Source organism: Scomber scombrus, chromosome 13, assembly GCF_963691925.1.
Source record: "Scomber scombrus chromosome 13, fScoSco1.1, whole genome shotgun sequence".
In the NCBI taxonomy this organism is placed as follows: Eukaryota; Metazoa; Chordata; class Actinopteri; order Scombriformes; family Scombridae; genus Scomber; species Scomber scombrus.
Genome location: NC_084982.1, coordinates 16,746,037 through 16,764,565, shown reverse-complemented (window position 1 = coordinate 16,764,565; position 18,529 = coordinate 16,746,037). Strand labels below are relative to the sequence as shown.

The window sequence follows — 18,529 nt, the reverse complement described above, 5'->3', positions numbered from 1 at the left end:
ATCCAGGTAAAAGGATGATCTGAAGGAAGCAGGAAAGGTATGTATATTTTTTTAAAGTAATGTTTGCAAAATTGGGACGCTTTCTTCCCTTCTTCCATTTGGGATCTGAAAATATGTGCACTTAATAATTTCAGACAGGTGAATCAAACTGGTGAGTTGACTCCGTCAGTGTTTAAAGCTCAAATTTATATGTATCAGAATCCTTTGGTTTGGTGGTAGTATTATTCCTTCTCTACCAGAAGTAGAAATTGGAGGAGGTTAGTATTGATTTGTGAGGGTGGAGCTATTCAGCAGCACAACATAACAAGGCGATTACAGCCTCTCTGTTCAGTTGAGATCATGAAGGACCAACAGCACAATGTGACAACTGAATCAGTCGGTTAGTGTGGACTTTGAACTCAATTAGACACTCATTTGTTGCAGTTGTTAGTTTCCTGCTTATTCTAGGAGCCTACATACATATGTCAAAATACTAAAGACCTAGACTCTGGAGTTTTTATAGATTGTGAGACCATAAATGACGAGATGTACAGTGTACTACAACTTACCTCAGACTCCTCAGAATACTGAGTACCTATTCCAAGCAGTGGGTCACAAGTGATGTAATGACAATTTTGCTTCTCCTTCAGAAATGCTGCCTAAGTCTGAGAATAAGATTCACCCGGAGCCAATCATCGAGCAATTGCAACAACAAACATTTGGACTAAATCAAGTGATTCCTTACATAACCAAGGTGAGTCAGTGTACATGTTTTCTCTTGTGATCAAACAATTTCCAGTATGAGGATTCATTGTATATTTGATATTGCATATGTTAGCTACAAAACATTGATAATGCTCTAATGTGAATGCATGTAAAGAAATAAGATATACATTTAAAATATAAAAGTTTACTTCTACAGATACTTGCAATTACCTGTGGACAATATATTTACTAGTGTGCTGAAGAGAAACATTTTGGAAACACACACACACACATACATCCTCTTGTACTTTAATATCGCAGTTGGTCAAGGTGGAGCTGTTGGGAAATATGTTCTATAATAATTCATTATATTTTCTAAACTTATCTGCTTTGTATGAAAAACATTCATTTGAAAAGTAACTATAGCTGTTAAATAAATGTATATATATAAACTATAGTATTAATGGAGCGGAAATATAAATCAAATTGAAGGGAAATTGTATTAGGTACAGCACTTGAGTGAATACACTACCAGTAACATTTTGTAAAAAAACAAAAAACAAACATGTGCCCTTACATGTCCCATCAATAATTTACAAACTACTTTATATTTTAAAATGGTGGATTTTTCATAGTGATGTTTTGAAATAATGAATCCACTGTCAGTGATGCAGTTATTTATTGATCCAGAGCTAGTGCGCATGGCTATTTACTGTCCTTTAAGTGGGAGCTTTAGTCAGGTTTCAGCAAATTGCTTGGACTTAGCTCAGCTCTGACATCACTGATGCAGTGCTGCGTACTAGCTTGCTCCCGCAGCTGAGACACAGACTGCAGCAGCTACTCTCTCCTGTCACGCTGCCTGCGAGCAGCTGGAAGTAGATCTGTGCACTGTAGCCCCCCATGTATCCTCTGGGATGGAGGATGCTAAGGTGAAGTCACAGCTGCTTCATTCTCTGGCGATCAGCATAGCCAAAGCATCTAAGCACTTTTCTCTTTCACCTACTTTCCAGCGCTGCACCTTTGCCTCCTGGATCAAGGAGAACATCCGCAAGAGGGAATGTTGCCTCTTTGAAAAAGGTGACAGGTAGGCTGAGCTGCTCTGTACTGTGCTTGTTTGAAAGTCTCTGACCTTGAGTTTCTGCTGCAGTATGCCATCAGCTCTCTGATGTGTTGATACAAGAGGAGGCATCACCCTCAGATGCTGTGAGGGCAGTTACATGTTAATAGCATCCATTAGTTGTTTCCAGTAGTTGCCACTTTCCTGAAACTGCACGTTTTCTGAGAAATTACATTTGCATTAATGCTGTGCTATTTAACTTCCCCCCTTTTTTAAATCTTGAATAATAAAGTATTCACATGTTTGTCCACTAGAGAGGATATCTGTAAGTGTGGCTACTCAAAGACTGTGCATGTGGATGAAGCCATCAAGCCAGACGAATTCACAGGCGAGTCGTGGGACATACACAGACATGTCCGTGAAGTGCCCAGCGATGCTTTCGGAGACATCAACTTTGGTGGTTTGGGACAGAAGACTGGCAAGGTGAAAGAATTCTTGATTAATATATCTAACATAACCTTAAGTGCATGTAAACATGTGCCTATACTCACTTTCACATCTGTGTTTGTATCTACATTCGTTATCAGTATGCGCGAGTGTCCACAGACACCAGCCCTGAGATCTTGTACGAGTTACTGACTGAACAGTGGAAACTTTCCCCTCCCAACCTGCTGATCTCAGTGACCGGAGGAGCCAAGAACTTCTACCTGAAGGCTGGGCTCAAGAATATGTTCCACAGAGGTCTTATCAAAGTGGCCCAGACAACAGGTCAGATAGCAGACGCACAGAGGGAGACATAGTATGTGTGTCATGTCAAGGTGGTGTACTAATGATTAACCAGAAACTGGTGAAATATGTGTGTTTATGAAGTGTGAGTATGTCCCTGCAACTGCATTCAAATGCATGCAAAGGTTTGGTGGCATGTGGTTGAATATGATGTACAATTAATAATGCCTCACAATGTAATTTCCTGTTGGCACAAAGTTTATTACTTTTATTGCATACAAAATGCACAAACAGTACACTAGTGAGCATACAGTATAGTGTACAGTAGTACTCACTGTAATATCCACGTCCACATACTTGTGTACTTTTGGTCTGAAGTTGTGTCTTTGGTTTTAGCAAGATCTCTTTGTTCCATTTAAGAGAAATGTTAATCCTAATACAAAAAAGTTTGAGCCAGAAGCATGCTCCCAACTTTGTGCCGAAGGTTTGGTTGAACCTTGACCTTTCCTATCCAACACTTTATGAATGAACTGGAGCAAAGTCTTGTGGAAAGTCTTCCTGGAAGAGTGCAGGCTGTTTCTTGCCAACAGTTTAAAGAGGAGATTAATACCACTTTGATGTTTGTCCATTAAATGTAGTTAGAAGTGTAAAAGTGACGAGTTGTGGTCTGTCATGACCAGTTTATTGGAGACAGCTTGTTCAGCTGAGGACAAAAAATGTGTCCCCAATTGGGAAAAAGCTGATTTGTGGGTCAGTGGTAAAGGTTAGATTTAGGTTAAAGTTAGGGTTAGGTAAGTAGCAGTGATGGTTATGGTAAGTCTTTAGGAAATTAATGTAAGTCTATGTAATGTCCCCCAAAGTGACCTGATATTTGTGTTTTTTATCAGGGAACAAGATATAACATTTTAATTTGTAAGCTTTAAGTCTATTTCCACTGAGATCTTTTGAGACATTGAGATCTCATTTGTTTGTGTGTCTACATATTTCTGACCTTACAGTATATTTGGGACACTGTGTTGTATGCAGGTGCGTGGATCATCACCGGAGGTTCCCATGCAGGTGTGATGAAGCATGTAGGGCAGGCTCTGAGGGATTACACCCTGAGCAGCAACTCCATGCAGGGCCAGATCGTGGCAATCGGAGTGGCAACATGGGGAATAATTCACAACAGGGATGTTTTGGTGCATTCAGAGGTACGATACAATACATTTACACACTTTGCTTTTCTTCATTCTTGTGGCCACATACAATCTTTTATTTTTTTAAATCTCTTTCTCTCCTCCTCCTTCTAAGGGTTGTTTCCCAGCCCATTACTCGATGGACATCAATGGCCAGGGCCGACTGTCCTGCCTCGACAACAACCACACGCATTTCCTGCTGGTGGATGATGGGACCCATGGAAAATACGGGGTGGAAATCGAACTGCGGAGTCGTCTGGAGAAATGCATCTCCAGAAAGCATCTTGGAAATAAAGGTTAAAGATATCTGATGCAGCAAACCACTACAGATATAATCTAATATCTGATTCTGTTTTATCTACCCTATTTGTAATGACGTCTTCTTATTGTCTGACATCTAGAGAGTGGTGTTACCATCCCTGTGGTGTGTGTTGTCTTGGATGGAGGACCAGGTACTCTGAATGTGAGTCATCAGTTTCCTGCTTCTGTCTCTGCCAGTTAAATTACATTCATTTCAATTTAAAGGGGCTTTGCTGGCATGGACATACTGTGTGTTCACATTGCTAAAGCAAGTGTGAAATAAAAAAAAATACATACTATAACTAAAGAGCAACTAGAGTAAATAAATAGTCATATATATATATATATAAATAATAGGTAAAATTAGCTAAAAATGAAGAAGATATCTGTATGTATGTACAGTAAGTGTCTCAGTGTGTCAGTGCATGTCAGTCTCTGTCTGACTGTCTTACTGTCTTACGTTCCTCCTCTCAGACCATCTATAACGCCATGCTGAATGGTACACCGTGTGTGATCCTGGAGGGCTCCGGGAGGATAGCAGATGTGATCGCCCAGGTATCAGGACTGCCAGTGACCCGGATCACTATCAGCCTCATCAGCCAGTTATTAGAGAAGTTTTTCGGCCAAGAGTATGAAAACTTCGCTGACCTCAAGATAATAAAATGGACCAAGCAGGTAAGCTGAAAATACTCAAACGCCACAACTGATGTTTGATGCAAATTTGATGTGAAACATGTTGTGTCTGTTTTCTGTTCCAGATTCAGGACATCATCAGGATGTCACACTTGCTGACAGTATTCAGAGTAAGCGAGGACAATCATTGTGATGTGGATGTAGCCATTCTTCAAGCACTCCTTAAAGGTGGGGTTATGGTTTCCACACCGATGCTCAATAACTGACTGGGCTGACTGTAGACTGCAGTGTATAAATAGAGAAAGGCTGAGTGCCAGGTTTTAGCAGGTATTCTGTTGCGTCTTAGAAAATAAGTGACTGAACTGTGGTATCAAATGTGCCGAGTCAGATATTGTTGCAGATATTAGAGATAAATGAATGATTGCTTTTTTATACAGAAAGACATTGATAGCTACACTTGATATATTTATATAAAAATATGCAATCCCATACTGCCTCATGCTTATTTTGAAAGCGATTGATCAAACCCATTTAGAAAAACCTTAATGCATATTATTATAAGAGTATACTGAACCACAGTGCACTAAACGTAAATGCATCCACCATACTAAATATTCCCATAGTGTTCATCATTCTGTACTGTAGCTCAACTGTTTTGCACAGTTTCCATCAATTTTATTAAAATGACTTCCAGACAGTCGTCCTGCTCAGTCAGCTTGGCCATCAGCTGTCTTTTCTCCTCTTTGGCCACAAAGTCGATAGTAGAATCTCTGTTTATAAGTAATGTTTTGCCATTCATAGACACTAGAGCATTCAGATAACATTTTATATGTATGGCATTGTTAAATCTCCATCCCCAGATTCTTTTTTGTTGCAGCAGTTAGTTGATTATCATCAGCAAATTTTATATGAAGAATGAAGAATTGAAGTCAATCATTAAGCACAAAATGACACATTTAATATAGTTCCAACTTTTTGTGTGTTGGAGGTTTGCTGTTTTTCTCTGTTTTCAGCAATGTAAACTGAATATTTTCTGGTTTTGAAATGTTGATTGGAAAAAAAAGCAATTTCAAGATGCCACCTTGAGCTGTGGGATGTTGAAATTAACATATTTTCTTAATGTTAGTATGTATTTTATGGCCTATATAGACTAGCAGTCATGTTTTGCTGACTCGGAGCCAGGCCTGGAACATGCTCAGCAGAATGACAGATGGATGTATAACAACTTAAACTTAAAATACTTACTGGAAAATATCTGACCTTTCTATAATAGTATAAGAACCTTGAACTCTGGAGCAAATCTTTGTCAGTGTCTCATGCATGAAGACATTAATTGGGCTCGTAATAAACATGCATTAAAAGATAGAATTCCTGATTGATTCATATTTGCCAAATCAAGAACATCACAGAAACACGTATCATCACTTAATTTTCAGACAATTTAAAGACAAAAAGGTTAAGCGGTCAATCGAAGAATTGGGCTTTGCAGTGAAAACAGAATTGGGTGTGGGTGTCACAAAAAATGTTTGACAATATAAATTCTCCACTCAGCTTCGAGGATCAGCGAGACACTGGGAACAGAGGCCTGGAAGAGGCAGCTGGAGCTGGCTATAGCCTGGAACCGAGTGGACATTGCTGAGACTGAGATCTTCACTGAGGAAAGTCAGTGGAAGGTGAGTCTGCTGATTATACAACAGCAGCACCAGCTGCAATCCGTCACAGACACAGGCTTGACACATAAAGGCCATCCTCTGTACTTGACCCTGTGTCGCACCCCTCCTCATCATTATTATGAAGATGATATAAACAAGTGTAACAGACTGAAGCTGAAGGAACAGGACGAGACCATCGAGGAGAGGTGGCAAACCTTTCCACATAGATTTAACAAGACATGCAAGACACCTACTGAATTTATAAGTATTTTTAGGTTAACAGTTTGTTCATTGCAGTCCTCAAAAGTTTCAACCAATACAAACATAACATCACATGCAGGTAAAACAGTTTTCCTCTGATCCTTGTATCATAAAAGTTTCATGATATGAGGGGCAGAGGACAAGGTGTCATACATCGTTGTAAACCTTAGGCTATAATGAAAGACTGCACTTTTATTCATACTGCTATCCCAAATAACCTCAAAATCCACATCAAATGAGAGAAGTGTATTGTTCTGAAAAAATAAATGCTGTTACAACCCACAGCATGATATTAATTGTGTTTTGTTCCCATCTTCCAGTCCAGTGACCTCCATTGGGCCATGTTCTCCGCCCTGGTTGGCAACAAGCCTCAGTTTGTGAGTCTGCTGCTAGAAAACGGTGTGAGTCTGAGGGATTTCCTGAATGACGAGGACACTCTGTGTGAGCTCTACAAACAACTGCCCCCCTGCTTTTTTCTAAATAAGCTGGCCAAGCGGGTCCACAGTTCCCGCCGCAGTATGAAACGAGTGTTCTTCAGGTCTCGACCTCACCGAGGGAAAGGTGAAAGCATTTCCATGACTCATGTGTCCGATGAGGTGCGCCACCTGCTGGGCAGTTTCACCAAGCACCTCTACCCTGCCACCACGACACATGACTTCAACGTGTCCATGGAGGATTCATCAGTGTCAGTGAGTCTGTTTATCTACAGTTCTTTCTCTTAAACAATAAACAGCAACTGAGCTGCAGAAAACATACATTATGACTGAATGAATGTGGTTTAACAACCTTTTTTACAGCTCATTCTATAATAACCACTCAGCAAATCAGGGATGTGGTATTTAAGACACTGAGGTGTCTTTTTGTTGATAGTTGGGGATTTAATGGAATTGTGAGGGCTTATATTTTTTATATTTCACACATTTATGAATGATCCTGACTGAAACCAGTAATTTTTATAACAGACTACATGTAGGTAATAATATAAGTATGTAATAAATATAATATAGAAATATTAATATTTCCAACCAGAATATTTTAATCTAGACAGAGTGGAGAAGGAGTTTAGACCTTCATAATAGGAACTAAAATGTACAGAAACTGAAAAAAGAACTAAATATATTAAAACCCACATTGGTGTTTAACCAAAATTTTATGAGGGAGAGATGATTCAGATTAATGACATCAGGGTTTCTAAAATCACAGCTACAACCCTGCACCAAAACATGCAATTAATTCAACATACAATGCTTCCCTTTGTTTTTCCTGTCTAACAGCTGTCTAAAAGTCAGACAGGTACTCCAGCTCTACTCAGCACTGAGGCACAGAGGGATCCAGGCAGAGATCTTTTTCTTTGGGCTATTGTCCAGAACAATAGAGAGCTGGCTGAAATAGCCTGGGAGCAGGTGATTAAAACACTTACAGTTTGTACAGGCAAATGTTGTGTTGTGTGTATATCAGTTTATCTGTATCTGTATCTGTTATTGTACAGTGTAGAGACTGCATGTCTGCTGCTCTGGCCGCCAGTAAGATCCTGAAGAAAATGGCTCAAGAAGGAAATGATGCAGACGAGGCAGAGGATATGTGCGCACTCGCCAGCCACTATGAGCAACATGCCATTGGTATAATAACACAGATATAATCATTCTTTTTATTGATGAAAATTTAGGGATAATTCAAGGTTACCATTTGTCTTCATTGTATGCATATGTGTGCATATGTGTGTGTGTGCGTGTGTGTGTGTGTGTGTGTGTGTGTGTGTGTGTGTGTGTGTGTGTGTGTGTGTGTGTGTGTGTGTCCCAGGTGTGTTCAGCGAGTGTTATAACTGTGATGAGGAGCGAGCTCAGAAGTTGTTGGTTCGTGCGTCGCCGTATTGGGGCAGGACGACGTGCCTGAGGCTGGCACTGGAGGCAGATGATAAGAATTTTGTAGCTCTGTCAGGTGTTCAGGTAGAGAAAACATCTGCTCTGTCTGCTCTGTGTTTGAATGGTCAATGAATCTTCAGACTTTTAACAACATTCACTACACACATACTGACACAAAAAAATGCTGAATACACAAGTTTTGGGTGCAGAAAAATCCATCATAGATGAAAAACCAATGTTTCTTTACAGTGCAAGATTCTAGTCTGTTACACTATGAGTGCCTAATATACTGAGAATCAGTGCATCTACATTCAATAACACAAATATAGATAAACTTTTCAAATTATCAATGGATTTAACTTAATAAATGAGGCATTGTACACTTTAATTTTTCTGTACAAATATGAGTGTATGTTGTTATTTAATTTAAACAACAATTGCTGTAGGTACAGTGTGACTGCTAACATGTGTGTCTCTTCTAGGCTCTTCTGACTCAGATCTGGTGTGGCGGGCTCTCAGTGGACAACCCTGTGTGGAGAGTCCTAATCTGCATGATTTTCTTCCCGCTTATCTACATTGGCTTTCTGACTTCCAGGTATCTGCCCAGATATTTGCTGCTGTGACAAAAAGGATGTGCTTTTTGGCAACTTTCCAAGAATTAAAGCAATACTTGTACATTTTTGGGAAGAGTGAATTTGCCAACAGCCTGTTACAACTTAGTTAGGTACAAAGAGCTCATTTTCACTTCCTTTTGTCTTTCAAAGAAACTGGAGGCGCCCCCTCTATATTTATATGACGGCATATAACACAGGTCTGAGGCTGTAATGCAAAGTCTGCATACTTATAATGTATGCAGACTATATACAGGATATAATGTATTTTTATCGCTGTGTACATAATACAAAGTAATCATTCATTATGGCTTTATATTATTGATGTAATATAGCAGTAGTTTGAAGTTTTAGCATCCCATACAGTATATGCCCATGTCTCAGAAAATACTTCACAGTTATTTGTGGACACCACCTGGTGGCAGCAGGACCTCTTTTACTCTTTTCTTTGGCAATCAAAACTGATTCATGCTCATAATTCATAATGCTCCAAGTGGTTTAGATTTTTATCCCAATTACAATCATGTTTAGATTTGTTTTAAGGGTTTTACAAATATGAACATATTTTTGCTACCACCTTGTACCACATTTGTAGAGATGTTCAAAAATGTTTCTTAATGAATTATCAATAATTTTCCCCAGACATGACGAGCTCATCCACAGGGAAACTGAGAAGAGTGAGGAGGTGAAGACAGTGGAGATGGTGACAGGAAGTATACTTCGAACAAAATCTCGTGGCCTGTGAGTAGACAGTTAATACATGGATAACAAATTACCTTGATTCTGTCTGACTGTGTGACCACTTACAAGTTTATAGACACCTTAATAGTTCACCCTAACTTAGACGTGTTACTACCGGGTTAATTAGCTGAAAACAAGAGAAAACAATGTCATTTGCGAAAAATAATCAGCTAACCATGAGAATATCAGGTTGTGTCTTGAACCCCTGTGATCTTTTTATCCACAGTGACCCCACCAGCCTGCGGCACCTGAAGCCTGTGAGCAAGTGGTCCAGATTGGCCTGCCTGTACAACTCTCCGCAGGTCAAATTTTACTTCAACATAGTGTCCTACTTCGCCTTCCTCTTCCTGTTCGCTGTGGTGCTCATGATCGATTTCCAGGAAACGCCATCTGCTGGGGAGGTGCTGCTCTACATCTGGCTGTTCTCTCTGGTGTGTGAGGAGGTCAGACAGGTGAGAAGCACACACATGTACTTTGACATCATTGATACCATTTTTCAAAATTCAAAACTGTGTTAACTGCATTGCTTCTCCTATCACAGCATAAAAACTTGATGGTGTATTTTGATGATTTATTGGCAGCCTCAAGCTAACATGTCTCAGAAGTAGAGCTGCTCTGGAGAAAAAAACGATTTGATAAACTAAGAGCAAGAAGAGCAGAAATCTAAAGTTAAAGTGCCAAATGTAAACCTAATAGCCCCTTTTCAAGACAGACAATAAACAAGTTCAATTGTTAAATGTGTTATGGACTAAATTTAGAAGTGTTTTTGACATTTAATTGCATTATAATATACAAAACATGTATGACAAATCTGAATCCTCTCCTCAATATTCCATAAATAAATAACTTTTAACTATTGTTGCATGAACAAGTTTACATCCACATTGACACCAACATTGTGTCTTGTTCTTTTTTCAATAAAGACATGATTAAAGTATTTGGTTTTCTTCTGATTTGATCAAACAACATTACCAGTGTTATTCCATTCAGTACAAATGTGAGGTATTTGACCCGGCCAATGGAGTATGCTATGGACTATGCTGCCAATATTGACAATTTGTCATTTTTTTCTCAGTTGTTTCATGATCCTGATGGCTTTGGATTTCGGAAGAAATCCACAATGTACATCAAAGACATGTGGAATATTTTAGATGCCATGTCCATCATCCTCTTTATTATCGGGCTTGCATTTAGGTACGTTTCTTTCCTCCTAGAAAAGCACTTTAGAGCTTAAGTGCCTCAAGCCTGCTGCATTATCGCTGAATCACCATGTTTTTCTATTTCAGGCTGACGACTGAGCTCTTCTATGCGGGTAAAGTCCTCCTCTGCATCGACTTTGTGATCTTCTGCCTCCGTCTCATGGCGATCTTCACCATCAGTCGAACTCTGGGACCAAACATCATCATAGTCAGGAGAATGGTGAGAGGATGCACACAAGGGTCAAATACAGACATAATGCATGCTGGCCTGATGTGATGTGGGAGCAACTGCAGAGAACAAAATGCTATGCTCCAAAACACCTTTTATCTAATACAAAAAGAGGCTTCTGCCTCACTGGGCCTCCATCTGGTGTCTGCAGATGAAATGTGCTCTTTGTGTTTAATAAAAGGCGTTTTTTTAAGCCAAGTTTTGCAGTTGATCTCTTTGCCACCAGACTGGATTTCACCCAAACAATTATGGGATGTATGCTGCTGGTGACTTTGACAGAAAATGAATCTTTGATTTTGATTTGATTTTCATAATCGATTAATAGTTTTGAGTCCTTTTTTTTTTTGTTGAAAAAATTGAAAAAAATTCTCTGGTTCCACCATCTCAAATGTAGATATTTTCTGGTTTCTTTAGTCCACTGTACTAGTAAACAGATTATATTTGGATTGTGGACTGTTTGTCAGGATGAAATCAGACATTATAAGTTACATATTTGGGATACAGTCATGGACTTTTTCCACCATTTTCTAACAATTTATAGAACAACAACTAGAGAACAATAAAATAGTTGACGGGTTTGTAAAGAACTGGACAAAATAGATTATTGTCCTTCAGACCAGACTTTGTGCAAATGTGCATCAGGAACCACATTCTAGTGTTTCCTGTTTTGTTTTGTGCTTTTCCTTTTCATGTTCATATGGTGTTCATTTTGTTTATGTAGTCTCTTTGAAACAAAAAAAGAGAGAATTACAAAAAAAGTTCCTCACCAGATAATAAAGTCTATACTGTACATGAAGTACATGAAACTTTCCATCCATTTTTTTCAATGTAATTGTAGCTTGTAACGAATGTCCTCTCACCTGTCTTCCAGGTGATGGATATGTTCTTCTTCATGTTCTTGTTGAGTATCTGGGTAGTGGCATACGGTGTGGCGAAACAAGGCATCCTCATCCACAATGACAATCGACTGGACTGGATCATGCGCGGGGCTGTTTACGAGCCATACCTCATCATATTTGGGAATTTTCCCACAAATATAGATTGTGAGTGGAGCTGGATAGTACTAACTTTCTTTGAAGTTGATACACTGTGACGCATTTCTCTTACAGGACACTTCACCCTTCTAGCTTTTAAGAGGCTCAGACTTGGTTGCCTCTAATCTCTTTGCTGTCTGCAGATGCTGAGTTTAACATTGACACTTGCACCATGAATGGCACTGATCCTCTGAAGCCTAAGTGTCCAGTGCTGAATGAAAACCAAACACCAGCCTTCCCCGAGTGGCTCACCATCATCATGCTTTGTGTTTACTTGCTCTTTGCAAACATACTGCTGCTCAACCTGCTCATAGCTATCTTCAAGTGAGTTCTCCTCAACATCACTATCTTAATTCAACTTATCATTTTAGTGATGTTAGTTTCATAAAGACGTATATTAATCCAATGCCACACCACTGACTTTGTGTTCCTGTGTAGCTTTACGTTCCAGGAAGTGCAAGACAACACAGACAGGATATGGAAGTTCCAGAGATATGAGCTAATAAAGGAGTACCACAGCCGTCCCGCTGCCCCTCCTCCATTTATCATCTTCAGCCATCTTTACCTCCTTATCAGAAACACGGTGCTGTGCAAGCCCCCCATCAAAAGCAAAGAATTCAGTAAGTATTGTATTATTATGCCTATTGTGAAATTATACTGATTCTAAACCAGGATGCATGAATGAAAACAAATGCCTCATTCCTTGACCTGCATTTTTTAAATTTTATTTGAGAGCTTTTACATAATTGTTTTTAGAAATGCAAGCGGCATGCCACCTCCACATACCTACACAAGCAGACACAGACACTTCTTTCCATAAGCTGTACTGTTATAAAACTGGAATAAACATTTCACATCCCTAACTTAATCCCTGCACTTTGTCACTTTCATATATTTCATCAAACTGGATTTAACATTGTGCGTTACATCAAGCCTCCATTTGTTACATAATTTAATTATTTACTGCACATGTCACATTTCATTTTTGCTCTTGCAACCTTCATATGTTTCATACACTTCATTTCTTTGTACATATATTTCCTTTTTACAGTCAATATTTCATTTAAAACTTTACATCCTATTTCAAAACTATTACTATTCCACTCTGTAATTAAATTTTTTATGATTCTGAAAAGTGTGTAACAATCTTTATTTGCTCTGTTTTTCAGAGGATGTGCTTCCTCAGATAGAGGAAGAGGAGCTGTTGTCCTGGGAGGCCTTGATGAAGGACAGATACCTGCTGTCCACGCAGCAGGAGCAGAGCCAGAGCATGGAGCGACGCATCCTGGACACAGCCCAAAAGTAATGAATACAGTAGTCCAGTGTAGATGCTTAATCATCCTAAAAGGGATGTGGTGTCTACATCCCTCATCCACACAGTGGTGAAACTATCCTGTATGTTACTATTAAAAATAAACATATACATTTTTTCTTTTCTTTGATCCCATTTATCATCTTGTGAGCCCTCAGTGAAAAAAGCTCCAATGAATTTGGTTTGAATTAAGCTTTAAAGCAGCACTAATTTGTATATTAATAATGGGTCCTATTATTGTGTGTAATGTTACAAGTTGTGTTGTTTGTAGTGACAAACCACAGATAAATATCACCCAAGTCTGCAGCTTCCCTCAGCTTTGCAGTGCATTTTAGCATCTTTCAGCTGATTCTTTTGGCATTACGGCCCACAGCTGTAATATTTTTGTTCAGTCTCGCTGCTTTCATCAGCTTAATTTAAGAAAAAGCTCACTGCACACTACTTGCTCACCACCAAATGACAGACAGACAAAGGTAGTGACTAGCATAGTAGAGCATTTAGCTGCTTGAGAGTCAGATATTTCCCCCCAGGAGTTGTTTGGAGACGTTTGGCTAATACTTAAAGAAGAATAAGTATTAGCCTAAAATTTGTAATGTGGACAAAAACTCCACTCATATATCTGTCTGTGAAATATGAAACTAGAGTCAGGGGACCGTTAGATTAGCTTAGCATGAAGACAGGAAACACGGATTTTGTTTCAGTCTTCCTGCTAAGCTAAGCTAACCAGCTCATCAGGTCAAATCCTACTTTAACCAAACCTAGCATATATATACAGTCTGGCAGTGATATTCAACAAATACCAGACACACATACTGTGCCTGTTTGTTTCCTGAGGGTTACCACCATGACGGATATGCTGGAGAGGGAAGAGGAGACGAGCTCTGCTGCTATGATGAAAAGACTGGCCAGACTAGAGGAGCAGGTTGTGACCTGATTTGTTTTTTTCTTATCACTAATGTTGCACCTGTGTCTGTCACATTTCATGTTGTGCTGTGAGAGCAAGGCAAGATAAAGAAAAGAGATGACACACTTCTAGGTGCACCCATTCGTGTTTGTTGAATTCTATGTCCAGATATCATCTTCAGCATTAAAAGTATTTGACCCACTTTTATTTGTCTCATCAGGTTTCCCAGTCAGCCAAAATCCTGCAGTGGATTATGGACAGTCTGAAATCTCAGGGTTTTGCAGCAAAAGAATCACAACCAACGAGTCAGCTACCACATTCATTATCTTTTATTTATTTTACAAGTCATTTCCATATGTTAGGTGGCAAATTTTGCTCAACACTTTTTTCTGTTTCATGCAGCATCAACTACAACAGACAGTGAGTCCCCTGACATTGAAAAAGAGAAAGGTGGATTTCATGTGAATGCCCGTCAGTTCGACTACCCAAACAGCAAACTTAAACGCTTCCCTGTGCCTGAGGAAAAGGTGCCATGGGAGGTATTTAGCATAAATTTCCATTATGAAAACACCAGCTGCTGGCGCTTTCTGCACAACATTATTATTGGATCCAGTTTGTTTTAATGTCATCTTTTTTTAGGTCAAATTCATCTCATACATGCCGACTCCTTATACCCCAGAGGACAGTGGCGACCACAGGGACGGGTATGTTTTAATTATGAGAAGACCATACACAAGACTTTGTCCCTATTAGGCTTGGTGTGTAGGTATATTTAAGGCTCAGATGATCCATAACGAGGGATTTTGTCAAGATAGCAAAATGTTTTCCTGTTAAAATAAAAATGTATACAACTGACATTGAATCAAATAGCAGATTATAAATGGTCCCGAGTGATCCATGAATCCTGCTTTAATAACTAAACCCATCAACCTCACTGTGGGTCCACTATCTAATTACAAGCCTGCTGCTATCTCCTTAACTCTTACATTTCATTTATTCTTTCTCCTCACAGAGCAGAATCAGAAGCCTTAGATAATTACAGGTATGATACTCGATCAGATGCACAAGGCGTCAAAAAGCACTTACAGTAAGCTTACAGGCATGTCCTGATGTCTTAATATGTATCCAGTTTCTCATCTGTCACTAGAAACCCATCAGGGAGGACGGGCATCACGGGACGAGGTGCGCTCAGCCGCTTGGGTCCAAATCTGAATGTAGACCTTGTGCTCACACGGTAAGTCGTATCATTACTATGCTACTGTATAAGACTGCATTGCATAATCTAAGAATATCTAACTTGTTTTTCTAGCTGGCAAGACAGCGAGAGATCTGTTTTGGAGTTTCTGGCCATTGGAGACGAGAACCACCAAACCGTGACTTTACCTGGGGTTAGTCCTGCTGTGATGTTCAGTTCAGGTGTTTTACTTGTTTGAGGCTGTTCAAATATATGCACAGATTTGCAGCTTAGTTGTCATTTTTGGAAAACCCTCAGGGACCTGTCGAATCTGCTCATCACTTGCCACTGACTCTTGAGAGCACCATGGGGAAGAAGCTGTATGAAAAGTTAAATGAAAAAATATCGGAGGGCACAAAGGTAGGTCTGTTTAACACACAGAATAGAGCTTTTATGTCTCCAAGGAGCAATATACTTTACAGAGAGCAGACAAATGAATATATATATTATAATAAAATGTATATAAATATATATATATAAATAATAATACATAGAAAAGTACAGCAAAATATAAAAAAACCTCAGTACAATCAAAAGATTACTGCAAACATCACTGTTCTTATCACTTATGGAGAAAACAGTAAGAAGCCAGACACAAGGATGTATTTAATAATGAGGAGCAAGAGAAGATCAAAAGTCATTGAACGTTATAGAAAAAGTTCATTGCATCACCTGAAAAATATTGGCAATTAGTTGAGAAGCTGATCAGCTCAAACTGAGTGACTGATCCACACTACCTCTGCCTCCTATCTTGATGTGATTGAATTACTGTTTAGGAATTAAATGAATCAGATGATTAATAATGAATTTACTCTGACATTGATGAATTTGTCTATTCTTATCCATTTTTTTGTTGTTTTAGGTGTCTACAGGTTATGTGGATGACAGCAGGAATACGGATAACGCCTGGGTGGAAATCACTGTCATAAACCTTCACCTGGACAGAACGAGCCAGATTATGACAGAAATCAATAAGGTGAGACAGTTTTTATTTTATTGTTTTAGAGCATCCAGTGTTTTATACAATCACAGTGCAGAGAGCTTTAAATCATAACAGCAGTTGTACTGTATGTAAAGAGAAATGCTCTAAATTCTTGTGTCTGGTACTTCTACATTTGGCTGATATTTATGAATGAAATTTGTACCGTGATTCCTCCTACACTAGATAATTCCTAGTTCTTATGGTGTCTTTCTTTATAGGTGGCATGTCTTCAGTGGCAGGAGGTGAATAAAAAAACAAGACTTATCTCAAACCAAAGAGACTCTTTGCGGCGGGTCGCTGACCTGCACAACAGGAAGTTCTAATCTTCACACCGCTGTAGCTACGTGTCCGTCTACAGCTTTCCTTGTGCCTGTTCATGTGGCCTTTTGTTATTCTGTTGCACTGATCGCACAGATTTAAAAAAACAAGACTTAATATTTGCCAAAATATATGCTGCTTCATATTAATCTTCAACATTTTGCACTAATGTCAAAAACAAACTGTATGTTTTAGCCTACACACTGTGCTGTACGCTTCATACACGTGTAAGCATCCACATGTGCACTGATTTACTCATGTACTGTACAATCTTGAGGTTCTTGCACTTTAATATTTCCATCTTATGCCCCTTTACACTTCTACATCACCACATTTTCAAGAGGGAAATATTGTACCACCACATTTTGGTTACTTTATAAAATAACATTAATTTCTACACTAAACAGAAATACAATCATCATCTTATTTTTAAAAAAAAATACATTGTTGCAGATGAAAACGCAGTTGTTCAAATCAACTCCAGCTTAACTAGCTGCAATTTTAAAAGGTAGTTTATAATCTAATGCAATAATAATAATAATAATAATAATAATAATAATAATAATAATAATAATAATAATAATAATAATGATGATAATAATGCAATAATATAATGCAATACAGTGTATAATATTAAAGACCTGAAAGGGACTTTACTCCACAATGAGTACTTTTACTTTTGATACTTTAAGTACATTTTCTTTATAATACTTCTGTTTTTTTACTTTTTAAATGTGGCTCTTTTACTTGTTTTTTTGTAAGTTTACATTCTATTGTTGTTACTTTTACAAAAGCGTCCAAGTACTACTTTGTCTTCCAACACTGTATTCATCATCTGTCAGTTTCCTTGTATGTTAATTTATGTTACAGTTTTTTTATGGGAGATCTTTACATTATCAAGTCAACTTGGCCTTATAATAATAAAATAATCAACTACATGTTATATAGTCTTGGCTGTTTTTGGTGTCTTATTGAAAAATGTGTTCTGTGACATTGTTGTGCAGAGAGGGAGAATCAGTCAGGTGCCCAAATGAACACTGAAACAGTTTTTTCCTGTTGCAATAATTTTCTCCTGTTCATACTGACCATTAAAAGATCCCTTCATAATCCCTTTCAATATTACAGTCTTTTTAGTGCCAAGGTTCCCCTTTTTGTTACTACACCTCCACCGCAGCTCAACAGGGAAACACAAAGAGGGAATTTGATGCTAAGAAGACTGTAAATGTGTCAGATACCCACTAACCACACACTGCTGAAGCCTCATATAAGCTTCAGATACACTTTTAAATGCATTTTTTGCACTAAATGACTGTGGACACACTATGGACTTTGGCTCCTATCACTTTGGGATCTTTTAATAGGTCTATGGGCAATCTCCTCTATTTATTCAAATATTTATAGTCTTTGTCCAGGCTCTTCTGTTGTACTTAAAACAGTTTGGGAGACAGACTTGGGAGAGGTGATTGTTGAGGATGTTTGGGAAGAGATTTTGCGCAGAGTACATAAGTCTTCAATATGTGCTGGTCACAACTTTATGCAATGTCGAATCCTTCATCGAGCCCACTACACTAAAGCCCGGCTCGCAAAAATGTTCGATACAGTGTCTCCACTA

The 18,529-nt window shown here is 38.6% G+C and overlaps 1 protein-coding gene across 2 annotated transcripts; it reads left to right on the top strand.

Moving 5' to 3' along the window:
* The first annotated feature begins 1,598 nt into the window (after positions 1-1,598).
* trpm2 (transient receptor potential cation channel, subfamily M, member 2) lies at positions 1,599-17,249 on the top strand. Of its 2 annotated transcripts, XM_062431960.1 has the most exons (32): positions 1,599-1,768; positions 2,056-2,224; positions 2,329-2,509; positions 3,494-3,660; positions 3,761-3,941; positions 4,047-4,108; positions 4,420-4,620; positions 4,704-4,806; positions 6,130-6,251; positions 6,812-7,180; positions 7,571-7,580; positions 7,785-7,894; positions 7,981-8,110; positions 8,292-8,437; positions 8,836-8,948; positions 9,944-10,157; positions 10,781-10,899; positions 10,992-11,124; positions 12,005-12,176; positions 12,311-12,491; positions 12,606-12,787; positions 13,337-13,469; positions 14,314-14,401; positions 14,604-14,688; positions 14,786-14,922; positions 15,023-15,087; positions 15,396-15,425; positions 15,531-15,617; positions 15,693-15,771; positions 15,876-15,977; positions 16,480-16,593; positions 16,818-17,249. In XM_062431960.1, the coding sequence occupies exons 1-32, from the start codon at positions 1,599-1,601 to the stop codon at positions 16,920-16,922; spliced, it is 4,260 nt and encodes a 1,419-aa protein (XP_062287944.1). In that variant the 3' UTR covers positions 16,923-17,249. The 2 variants fall into 2 exon arrangements, with proteins under 2 accessions (XP_062287944.1, XP_062287945.1); XM_062431961.1 differs by lacking the exons at positions 1,599-1,768; positions 2,056-2,224; positions 7,571-7,580 and adding an exon at positions 9,607-9,705 and having other exon boundaries at positions 2,417-2,509; positions 6,812-7,188; positions 7,777-7,894; ... (1 more) ...; positions 14,604-14,704; positions 14,781-14,922.
* The last annotated feature ends 1,280 nt before the right edge of the window (positions 17,250-18,529 follow it).

Excerpts from the sequence above, each read along its gene's own strand:
- trpm2 (XM_062431960.1), top strand. The coding sequence starts at position 1,599 with ATGGAGGATGCTAAGGTGAAGTCACAGCTGCTTCATTCTCTGGCGATC. Across the intron at positions 14,689-14,785 it reads AAAAGAATCACAACCAACGA|CATCAACTACAACAGACAGT; the intron begins GTCAGCTACCAC and ends TGTTTCATGCAG. Across the intron at positions 15,426-15,530 it reads GAAGCCTTAGATAATTACAG|AAACCCATCAGGGAGGACGG; the intron begins GTATGATACTCG and ends ATCTGTCACTAG.